This window comes from Bos indicus, chromosome 14, assembly GCF_029378745.1.
Source record: "Bos indicus isolate NIAB-ARS_2022 breed Sahiwal x Tharparkar chromosome 14, NIAB-ARS_B.indTharparkar_mat_pri_1.0, whole genome shotgun sequence".
NCBI classification, from domain to species: Eukaryota; Metazoa; Chordata; class Mammalia; order Artiodactyla; family Bovidae; genus Bos; species Bos indicus.
The window spans coordinates 10,894,912-10,906,588 of record NC_091773.1 but is presented as its reverse complement, the minus strand read 5'-3'; the positions used below and the strand labels follow the sequence as shown (position 1 = coordinate 10,906,588).

Here is an 11,677-nt window from a genome sequence, read left to right as displayed (position 1 = left end):
CTGGTGGCTCAGTGGTAAGGAATCCACCTGGCAATGCAGCAGGCATGGGTGATCCCTGGTGCAGGAAGATCCCACATGTTGTGGGGCAACTAAGCCCGAGTGCCGCAACCACTGAGCCTGTGCTCTAAGGTCCACAGTTCCTGAAGCCCGCGGGCCCTAGAGCCCGTGCGGCACAAGAGACGCCACTGCAATGAGAAGCCTGAGCACCACAAATGGAGAGGCGCCAGCGCAGCCGCGAAGACCCAGCACAGACAAAGATAAACAAACCTGTGGCCTTGGGCTCAGAGCCCGTAAAGCGGTGCAAGGCACCTCAGCCTCCCCCTGTTCCCCAGAAGATCTTGTTTAACTCCTGCTGTTTTCCCCAGTATTGAAAAGTTCTTGGGTTTTTTTGTTTGTTTATGTCACGATAATTAACTCTGGGTGCCTATTGCTCTCTTTTCTCTTTCCACCCAGCAAAAAGACAACAGAAGGATACATCTGGAAGTCTCTCCTGTCACTAGAGGGGCACACAAGTGGCCAGAGAGAGCCTCTTTTTCATGGAACGTTCCAGGTCAACCCTCGCCTCACCTTCTCTCCCAGCTGGGAGTTACGAGCGCAGTCTTTCCCAGTTGACTCCTTTCTGCCAGGAAGGAGACTAGAGGATTCTTCCTGGGGACCTGGCACAAGAGAAAGTCCTACTGATGCAGATGTTCGGTTTCCACAGAGAAAGGCACAGCAGAGGTCCTCAGCGTTGGGTATACACAGAAATCAACGGGGATGCTTTAAAAATTACTAATGCCGGGTCCCACCCCCACAAGTCTGATTTAGTTGTTTTGCAGGGAGAGCAGGTTCAAGAGCTCCCCAGCTGATTCTAACATGCAAGCAAGCTGAGCACTCTGCTGCCTGCCTGCCAGTGAAGCTCAGTCACTAAGCTCCACCCACTGCTCAGTTTCCAGTCTGATTTTTGACGCCCCTCCCCCAAAATGGGAGCCGACAAGCATCATCAGATATCTGAGAAACAGATGAAGCCAAAACTAACAAAAAGCAACTGGTGGCTCAATGGTAAAGAATCCACCTGCCAATGCAGGAGACACGAGTTCAGTTCCCAGGCTGGAAAGATTCCCTGGAGAAGGAAAGATGGATGCAGGCCTGCCTGGACCTGACAGCTGTGTCACAGCTCTACCTAGTTATTGCCAAGCGGGAATGTGGGCTCCACGGCACCGTTTTTGTTTTTTGTGATTTTTTTTTTTTTTTTTTGAGAAAAGCTAAAACTTGGGTTTTGAGGGCTCAGTCAGTAAAGTATTCACCTGCTAATGCAGGAAACCTGGGTTTGACCCCTCGGACAGGAAGATGCCCTGGAGAAGAAAATGGCAACCCATGCCAGTTTTCTTGCCTGGGAAATCCCATGGACAGAGGAGCCTGGCAGGCTACTGACAGCGGCATCGCAAAACAGTCGGACACGACTTAGCAACTAAACAACAAAATTTTTAAAGGAACATTGAGAAAACAGAGCTCTTAAAAATTAAAACTATTATCACAGAAATGAAATTCAAGATTAGAGGATACAGTTGAGGGAATTTCCCAAAAAGTAGAGCCAAAAGCCACAGGATAAAAATGAGAAAAGAAATTTAGAAGGGCAGTTTAGGAAGGCAAACATTTGGAAAAAACAGGCCCCAAAAGAGAACACACACACAGGGAATCATCAAGAAAACAATTCAAGAAAACACCCCATAATTAGGACACAAACTTCAAGATTTAAAGAGCCCATTGAGTGCCTAACACAAATATTGATACATGAAAAGGAGCTCATACCACAACATTTCAGGGACATTTCAGAACCTGTGGGACGAAGTGAAAATCCAGAGGGAAAAACAGGTTATTTACAAAAGATGAGACACGAGAATGCCGTTAAAATACAACCACTGCAGACTAGAGGCAATGGAGCAAGGGCTTCCTAAATTTGGTGGAAAATTATTTCCAATTTAGTAGTCTATATCATGAAGGTAGAATAAGGATATTTTCGACCAAAGTTTTTTTTTTTTTTTTAATAACTGTCCATGTTCCCTTTTCCAGAAAGTTGTAAGAGGATGTTGTACATCTAAGTGATAGGAAGCCTTGGGAGAGATTTCTCCAGGAGTATGAAACTGATAAAATACCTGGAACCTGGTCACAAGAGGAGGAGATGTAAGCACTTGGTGGAGTTTGGATTTAATTAGATATAAGTACATAGAAAATAGAAAGAAAAGGAAAAAAGGACGAAAAACTATCGAAATCCTCCTGGAAATAAAAGATAATTACAGTTTATTAATAGCTGGGTAGAGTTTACAGAGTCACAGTAATAATAAAAAACAAAAGAGAATTATAACTCAAGAGGAGGGATGGGATTCGTGCAGGTATAGAGGGAGGGGGGCCCTAAATTGTTTTTCCCTGGTGGAAGTCCACGTTTAATGCCTACAAGTGAGCAAGCTTATTATTTAAGTAAGGACAGATTCAAAAGACCACATCTTGTATTATCTCATTTACTTGAAATATCTAGAATAGGCAAATCCATAAAGCACATTAGTGGTTGGGATGGGGTTCTTGGGGGGGCGGTGATAAAAATATTCTAAGATTGACTGCAGTGATGGCTCCACAGTCCTGTGAATGTACTCATAGTCACTGGATTGGACACTGAAGTGTGTGTGAGTTACAGTGAACTGTGTGTGAATTACATCTCAATCTAGTCCTTAAAAAGAGAGAAAACAGCAACAGAAAGAGTTCAAAGTGATGTCTCTGGGGAGGAGCTGGGGGTGGGTGGGGGGCTGGTGGAGAAGGGGGCATCTGAGGTTTAAAAAAAATTACAAACCTGGGAACAATTTGATTCTTTAAATCACATGAAAGAAAAACAGCATGCATATTAATATTAGTGTACATCCACGGCACCCTTGTTGAAAGCCGGAGACTCACCCCCATGGGTCAGGGGTCAGAGGGAGGGGTGGGAGACTTCGCGCCCCCCCGGGGGCTATGAGCCAGGCTGGAAATCCCGGTGGTCCGGGTGGGTATCCGAGAGGGCTCCTGTGTGGGGCGCAGCCTGGGGTTCAGGACAGTCACCCCGTCACTCGGAGCCTCAGGTGGGGACTGGGGGGGCCAGGACCCAGGTCCTGGGGGACAACAGGGTTGAGTGCGAGGGTTCCTCCAGCGGACTCCTCCGGACAGGTCGCCCCCGGCGCCCCGCTGCCCTCTCCCTGTGCCGCTCTCCCTCCCTGGACCCAAAAATTTCTTTCTTCTGATTTTACTCAAATTAGAAATATTTTTGTGGGGCCCTGGGCACCGTGCCTAATGGAGGAGTCAGCCTCTCACTTCCCTCCACCCATTACACTCTCTCCCCCAGCCCCCAGCAGGGAACACATCTGTCCTGTTGGTTTGGAGCCCACGGTCACATCCCTTGGATATAGTTATAAGCTCTTCAAGTCTCCCCTTTCCACTCGGTTGTGCTCCCAGCTGTCAAGGCGCTCCTCCTGAAACTCACGTGCTGGTGTGCAGTGTCGCTGTCCTGCTCAGAGCCCTCTGTGGCTCCCCGGCGCCCTCTGAAGTACGGTGCCCACCGCCATGGCAAGTGCTATCAAAGACTGAGCAAATCGCTGCTGCCCCCACCCGCTCACCCCCCAACCACTCCCCACCGCAGCTTTGGACCCTGCCTGGGCCCCACTACCTGGGAGAAGGAGATGGGGCCAGACCCCCGAGGGGACAGCTTATCACCGTGTGCCAGCCCTGTTCCAAGCGCTTTACAAGCAGCACGTTAGTCCTGGTCACAATCCCCAAAAGGAGGTATTGTTATAGGTAATAATAACCCATAAATATGGGCTTCCCTTGGAGAAGGCAGTGGCACCCCACTCCAGTATTCTTGCTTGGAGAAGCCCATGGACGGAGGAGCCTGGAAGGCTGCAGTCCATGGGGTTGAGAAGAGTCGGACACGACCAAGTGACTAAGCACAGATCAGATCAGATCAGTCGCTCGGTCGTGTCCAACTCTTTGCGACCCCATGAATCGCAGCACGCCAGGCCTCCTTGTCCATCACCAACTCCCGGAGTTCACTCAGACACACGTCCATCGAGTCAGTGATGCCATCCAGCTGTCTCATCCTCTGTCGTCCCCTTCTCCTCTTGCCCCCAATCCCTCCCAACATCAGAGTCTTTTCCAATGAGTCAACCCTTCGCATGAGGTGGCCAAAGTACTGGAGTTTCAGCTTTAGCATCATTCCTTCCAAAGAAATCCCAGGGCTGATCTCCTTCAGAATGGACTGGTTGGATCTCCTTGCAGTGCAAGGGACTCTCAAGAGTCTTCTCCAACACAACAGTTCAAAAGCATCAATTCTTCGGCGCTCAGCCTTCTTCACAGTCCAATTCTCACATCCATACATGACCACAAGAAAAACCATAGCATTGACTAGACAGGCCTTTGTTGGCAAAGTAATGTCTCTGCTTTTGAATATGCTATCTAGGTTGGTCATAACTTTCCTTCCAAGGAGTAAACATCTTTTAATTTAATGGCTGCAGTCACCATCTGCAGTGATTTTGGAGCCCAGAAAAATAAAGTCTGACACTGTTTCCCCATCTATTTCCCATGAAGTGATGGGACCGGATGCCATGATCTTCGTTTTCTGAATGTTGAGCTTTAAGACAACTTTTTCACTCTCCACTTTCACTTTCATCAAGAGGCTTTTGAATTCCTCTTCACTTTCTGCCATAAGGGTGGTATCATCTGCATATCTGAGGTTATTGATATTTCTCCCAGCAATCTTGATTCCAGCTTGTGTTTCTTCCAGTCCAGCGTTTCTCATGATGTACTCTGCATAGAAGTTAAATAAACGGGGTGACAATATACAGCCTTGACGTACTCCTTTTCCTATTTGGAACCAGTCTGTTGTTCCATGTCCAGTTCTAACTGTTGCTTCCTGACCCGCATACAAATTTCTCAAGAGGCAGATCAGGTGGTCTGGTATTCCCATCTCTTTCAGAATTTTCCACAGTTTGTTGTGATCCACACAGTCAAAGGCTTTGGCATAGTCAATAAAGCAGAAATAGATATTTTCCTGGAACTCTCTTGCTTTTTCCATGATCCAGCGGATGTTGGCAATTTGATCTCTGGTTCCTCTGCCTTTTCTAAAACCAGCTTGAACATCAGGAAGTTCACGGTTCACATATTGCTGAAGCCTGGCTTGAATTTTGAGCATTACTTGACTAGCGTGTGAGATGAGTGCAATTGTGCGGTAGTTTGAGCATTCTTTGGCATTGCCTTTCTTTGGGATTGGAATGAAAACTGACCTTTTCCAGTCCTGTGGCCACTGCTGAGTTTTCCAAATTTGCTGGCATATTGAATGCAGCACTTTCACAGCATCATCTTCCAGGATTTGGAATAGCTCAACTGGAATTCTACCACCTCCACTGGCTTTGTTCATAGTGATGCTTTCTAAGGCCCACTTGACTTCACATTCCAAGATGTCTGGCTTTACTAAGCACAGCACACATAAATATTTTATGAAAATATGTATATACTTCTACTTAACAAGGCACAGAGTAACATTCCCAAGGGAACAGCTGTTCAGACTGAGGCATCCTTGGTCCTGGAGCTTCTCGGGGTCCCATGCAGGCAAGTGGGGGGTGTGATTGGAAGGATGATTCCAGGGGGTTTTGACCACCTGTGATTTCCACCTACATGCTGACTTTAGCACCCAGGGGAAGAAAGCTGATGCCCCCTCCACCCAGACACATGCCAGGGGCACCTCCAGGCAGCATGTGCCTGCCGTGGTGGGAAGAGCGCATCTTTTCCTCCCTCCTGTCCCAGCTCTCTGATGAGTAATCATCATCATCACTTTAATCGCCATAATGGCTGACACGCACCAAGTGCTTGCTGGGCGGCAGGGACCCTGTAGGGAATTTCTTCGGTAAATGCTGACCACCACTCTTGGAGGGAAAACCCTGTCATTCTTCTGCCCCTTTTAGAGATGGGGAAACTGAGGCTCTGGGAGTCGAGGGCTTCTTGCCCTGGGGTCACACCAAGCCGGTAAGAGGTGGAGGCCAAACTGGGGCCTGAGGCAGAGGTCTAGTCGCCCCTGCCCCCTGGCCTGCGCCTGGACCCCTCTCCCCACAGAGCTGAGCCTCAGTGAACCCATCCGCTTCCAGGAGATGGTGGCGGGAGCCGTGACGGCAGGCATGAGCCTGGCACCGGGAAGCATGGGAAGGTGATGGGCGGCGGCGTGGTGAGCCGCAGCTCCGTGCTGGCCGTGCAGATGCTCAGGGTGCCCCCCCACACCTGGGAGACTCTGGTGGGGGAGAGGTGGGTACATCAGCCAGGCGGGCTGGGCTCAGCTGTCCGTGGGCCCAGGTCCCCGGGGCCGGGGGGCAGGACGGAAAAGCCCCAAGGTCCCGGCCACTCAAGGGCCTGGCAAGAAGCTTTCTGAGGAGTAGCTTGGGATGGGGGAGTCCACTATTAGTAGCAAACCCAGGGGCAGGCCCCCGCCCCGGGGAAGAGAGAGTGGGCAGTGAGAGGGACTCACGTTAAGTCAGAGGTTTCAAACCCCTGGTTGTTTTTAAGGCCAGAAAAAGAAACAGAAGTGCAGTAGCTACCAAGGGTGGGGCAACAGGGCACGGTGGGGACTCCGGCAAACTGGGGGACACAGGCCTGCTGACGCCGACAGCTGCGCCTGCTTATCGCCCCGTGGGAATGTGAGCTCCAGGCGGGAATGCGAGCTCCGTGGCACTGGTTTTTTTTTTTTTTTTTTTTGAAAAAAGCTAAAACTGGGGTTTTGGTGACTCAGTCAGTAAAGAATCTGCCCACAACGCGGGAGACCGTGGTTTAACCCCTGTGGGTCAGGAAGATCCTCTGGAGAAGGAAATAGCAACCCACTCCAGCATTTCTTGCCTGGGAAATTCCATGGACAGAGGAGCCTGGCAGGCTACAGTCCAGGGGGTCGCAAGAGTTAGACACAACTGAATGACTACATCACCACTACCACCAATTTTAATATTATCTCAAAATTTTTAAACACCACATGAACCATGGAATATATGCCTTTTGCTCAATTCAGCTGGAAAGAGCCCAGTGGTAACCTCTGGGCTGGTCATTTTAAGTCTTGCAGAAGACAGATGTCTCAGGTGGAGGATGTTTCCAACCATCCCCACCTGACCTTGAATTCTAGTCCTGAGTACAGGCCAGGCCCCCGCTGTAACGCCCCCCACACCCCGCCCATATCAGCATAGAGTCCAGGCTGCCCACTACGGAAGGCCTCAGTACAGGGGAGCCCTAGAGAGCACCCCCCAAGCTCTGTCTCTTCTCCTGCCCCCACCTGCACCCCTGGCAGGAAACTGAGGACTCCGAGACCCTCGTTCCTCCAGGAGCTGCAGAGCTGGAAGAAGGAGAGCCTGTGTGTGGTGACCGAGGCCATGGAGGCCGCGTGGGACGCCACGTTTCAGAGCCGAGCAGAGGGAGCCGAGCAGCTGTCCCTCCTCCAGCTGGGCCACGTCCAGGTGCAGGGGGTGCCCTGGGGCGCAGACGTGGTGTGCCAGGTGCTGAAAGCCACCAAGGAGCCCACCCCTCACTCCTGGCAAACCACCCCATCTCACCCAGGAGTGTGGAGTCCCTGGGCCTTTGTGTCAACTCTGCATTTTAGAACCACCTGGAGAGGTGTCTTGTTGGTTTTTGACTTTTTAAAAATACCAGTTCACACACACATACAGAATTTTCACTGGTGTGGACTAGGACCCAGTCGCTGGTGTTCCGACTCTCCCAGGTGAGTCTTACCTGCTGCTGGGGGCACTATCATAGTGCAGGGGGTTTCGCGTCAACTTTGAAATTGGGTGTGTCTGAGTGCGAACCCCAGCTCTGTCCCTGGCTGGCTGTGTGGCCCTGGGCAAGTCACTTGGCCCTCTGAGCTTGACTTCTCTGTTCCATGAAGCTAGGCTGGAATCAGGGTGAGACTCTGCAGCGGTGTGAGAAGAGTGCCCGGGATGTGCCAAGGGCAGGGACCGGCAGGGTTCCTTCAACGTGCCTTCAAGACCCAGACCTGCTCCTCACCAGCTCTGTTCTTCTGCCATGCAGCGTCCATGGCTGCCTCTGGTCCCCACTGTGATGGGGGAGGCAGGGCCCCGAGTTGCACTCACAGCATCACCTCCGGGCCCCACCTCTCACCATCCCCATAAGTGCAGGTGAGGGCTGGTCACCTGGAGGTCAGTTTCCAGGCCACCATACTGAATACGGTCCAGGAGTTCAGACGTGGTACAGAACGGTCTCCGTACTCTTGTCTCATCCATTCCTCAGGATAGTTCTCTTGCTCCTCGGTAGCACTTCTCCGGTGGGATCCGGTGCTGACGGTGGTGCCACTGGTCCCACCTCGGGAGTCCCAGCTTCTGGAGAGCTCCTTCGTCAGCTGCCCACTGACAGAGGACGACTTATGGAGGTTCTCAAACTGCCACGCCCCAGGCTTCCAGCTCAGCCCTTCCCGAAGTGAACCCTCCAAACTCTGGACAACACTTAGTGAGGCAAAACAAAACTCGTTTCTTTGCAGTGGGAACTTTGAGCGCTTTTGCCATGCTACCGTGGATTGCTTTAACCCCAGAAAGCTTTGGGGTTTTTGGAAATGTCTCATGTGCAACATATTTTGCAGAGTGCCTTCCTGCTGTGCCCGAGTGACCCCTGCCTTTGCACTTTTCTCTCCTCCAACCTCAACAGCCCCTGGTCATCAGGTTGGCCTCCTGCAGCCCCTCCCCCTGTGCCTGCCATGCCCTGCTCCTGTTTAGCCCTGAGACCCCTTCCTGCAGGTCCTAGAATCTCCCCTCCCCCTCCCAGCTGCACGGTCAGAGCACCGTGGCCAAGGAGGCGGCAGCGGGCATCCCAGGGCACTGTCTTGGCCTACATGGTGCTGCAGCTGATGATGGAGGAGGATCGCTGGGGCATGTGGAGGCCGGAGGAACTGGTGGAGGAGGGGCAGCTGCTGAGTAAGGGGCAGGAAGAGGGAGAGGGAGGCTGTTTCCTCATGGGCCTGAGCACTCAGGTGCCTTTCGTAGCGGGCTTCCAGGCCAGATCTCAGGGAGGCCTCAACACCCCACCTGTGCCCAGCTTGCCCCGAGGGGTGGGGATGGGGCCGGGGCATTGGACCTGAAGAAGGGAGAGACACGAGAATCACATGGACCGAGGTGGGCCTGCTCATCGGTGGTCCAGGGACTTTTCTCTTTTCTCTATCCCCGCTCCCATGCAGCTGTTCTGTACCTGCCTGAAGGAAAGCTCTGTAGAAATGCCAGTGGAGGTGAGTTACCTCTGCCAGGAGCTCAGGAACCCAGCCAGAAATCACCGCCTCTCCAGAGAAGGCCCTGACTCCGTCGTTGGGCCCCCTCCTGCCCCACGCAGTCACCCCGTCACTCGGGGGCAGGGAGGGCCCTGTGTCCTCTCCCTGGGGGGATGGAGATGTGCTCAAAACCCCAGGACCAGGCTGTGGGCAGGATGGTGAGCACGGGGCTCGTGGGCCAGCTCCAGCCGTGGTCTCCCCACTGCACAAGGGGAGGGCGGGGCTTTCTTCCCAGGTCGGAAGATCGGTGGTGATGTCTGGGCAGCACTGGGTACCTGGAAGGCTCTTCAGAGGCAGCCTATATGGTTAATAAAACAGGGTTGGGAAGGCAGGGCCCTCTGGCCACCCTGCCAGATCCACCCACGCACCCACCTCTGCAGGGGTGCTGAGACCCTGAGAAGCCCTGCCTTAGCCATCCCAGAGAGGTGATGGGGTGGAGCGGGGCTCAGTCTGGGAGTCCGAGGAACAAACAGAGCAGGGCAGAGAAGTGGCCTCTCCTTGAGCTGAAGCATCAGCCCTGGGCAGGGTGAGCGACTGAGGAGGAGGAGAGGGAGGTGGTGGAAGGCGGAAGGTGAGGATAAGCCCCGTGGGTGTGCAGTGCCTGGCATGCAGTAGGCATTCAGAACATGCTGAGGGCCTACTGTGTACAGGGAAGGCAGTGGGGTGAGCACATCCAGGTGCGCTCTGCCTGACATGGAGCTTCCCCGGGGCTGATCAGGGCAGGGCTGGCGCCGGGCAGGAGCCTGGGCACAGGCTCCTCGCCAGGGGCCTGCAGCGCTGAGTGCCACCCAACACTGCCTGCTGGTCTAGTGCCTGGAGGGGTCCTGCCCCAGCAGCTGGAGCTGGTGAGAGCCTGGGGCGGGGACATGGGGGGTGTGCTGGGCTCTGACCCCTGTGGACCCAGACCACCATGGCAGCCACACGCAGGCTCATTCAGGGGTTAGGCTGGGTTCCTGCCTTGTGCCAGGCCCTCTGCTCGGGCCTGAGAACACAGGCTGGTCAAGTGGAGACTCTAGGAGGTGATCGCAGACAGTGCCCAGAACAGGAGACGCACTGGGTCTTATGTAGCTTATGTTGGCAGCTGTGGGGGCCCAGGGGTGTTTCCAAAAGGGGGCCCCTCCATGCAATTCAGGGATTAATGGATGAGGAGATGGGGTGGGTTTCCAGGCAGAACAGTGTATGCAGGGGCTGGGAGCCCTGGGAGTGCTGGAAACCAAGGCCCCAGGCAGTGCAGGGAAGGGCGCATTTAGGGGGCATTGTCCTTGGAGCCCCAGTTCTGCAGGAAGCAAGGCCCCAGGCTCAGGTGTGGTGGCGGGGATGGGGCGGGGAGTGGGGGTCAGTGATCAGAGGCTCCAGGCTCCCATCCTCAGGACGGGTCCCACTGCTTCCAGTCTTGGGAGGCCTGTGTGTTCACCCTGGGTGATTCCTGGCAGGTGGCGAGCATCTTAGAGCCGAACTACAACCAGATGGAGGAAACAGGCTTCTCGCTGCCGCCGGAAGTCCTCTCCTGGCTGCAGCACGAGGACGCGGCCCTCACCTGGAGCCTGGTGGAGAGCTGTGGACTGGAGCTGGGGGGCCCTGGCCACCCAGTCACCAGGGACCCTGAGGTGGTGCTGCAGCTGTCTGCGCTCTACGCGTCCCTCGCGGGGCTGCAGCTGCTGGCCGAGCCCAGCCCTACGGCCCTCCAGACTGATGCCTGAGGCCCTCCAGACTGATGCCTGAGGAGGGTGCCCCATGCTCCCCAAGGGGCCCCACTGCCTTGACTCCAGGGAGCGGCTGGCCCAGAGCCTCCACGCAGGTGGCCCCAGGTGACGGTGGGGCTCCGCCCAGCTCAGGTCACACTCCTCTCTCCTTCTCAGGACTGGCCCCCAGACCTCAGTCGCCCATCCAGGTCTGGGGCAGCGGGGGCCCCAGTTAGGCTAGAGTCCTACCTTGGATCAGGATTCTTCCAGGAGGGCCTGTAGAGGCTGGTACCAGAACACCCTCCCCATCACCAACAGTTGGGTAGATCTGGGCATATCCTGCCCTCTTTGTGCTTCTTTCTCCTGTAAAATCACCACCCCCCATAAAATGGGGTGATCAGAATTCCTATCTCATAGGATTGTAGTGAAAATTTTAAAAGTTGTAAATAAAGTGTTCAGCACAGTGCCTGTGTGTTGGCTATTACTATGCCATGTTGTTAAGAATGGGATGGCTGTTGAGGAAAAAGTTGCCCAACCTCTCTCCAGGTTAACAGAGAACTTGGCCAGCCTCCCCTTCATTTCAGCACTCTGCCACTCTCCTTCAGCCTCAGTTTCCCCACCTGTAAAATGAGAGTGGTGGGTCAAACTGCTCTGTTGTCACCCAGCGGCACTGTTGAGGGATTTCACTATAGACCGG

The 11,677-nt window shown here is 53.7% G+C and overlaps 1 protein-coding gene across 1 annotated transcript; it reads left to right on the top strand.

The window, feature by feature from the left end:
• The first annotated feature begins 1,120 nt into the window (after positions 1 to 1,120).
• LOC139186997 (gasdermin-D-like) lies at positions 1,121 to 10,998 on the top strand. Its single transcript, XM_070803003.1, has 9 exons — positions 1,121 to 1,184; positions 3,460 to 3,570; positions 6,141 to 6,294; positions 6,558 to 6,683; positions 7,319 to 7,523; positions 8,280 to 8,490; positions 8,775 to 9,085; positions 9,212 to 9,259; positions 10,732 to 10,998. Exons 1-9 carry the CDS (start codon positions 1,121 to 1,123, stop codon positions 10,996 to 10,998), a joined length of 1,497 nt encoding a protein of 498 aa, XP_070659104.1.
• The last annotated feature ends 679 nt before the right edge of the window (positions 10,999 to 11,677 follow it).

Bases quoted from the DNA above. Each gene is read 5' to 3' on its own strand.
- LOC139186997 (XM_070803003.1), top strand. From the start codon at position 1,121: ATGCAGGCCTGCCTGGACCTGACAGCTGTGTCACAGCTCTACCTAGTT. The intron at 3,571-6,140 runs GCAAGTGCTATC...ATCCGCTTCCAG, and splicing joins GTACGGTGCCCACCGCCATG to GAGATGGTGGCGGGAGCCGT. The intron at 8,491-8,774 runs GTGAGGCAAAAC...CCCTTCCTGCAG, and splicing joins CAAACTCTGGACAACACTTA to GTCCTAGAATCTCCCCTCCC.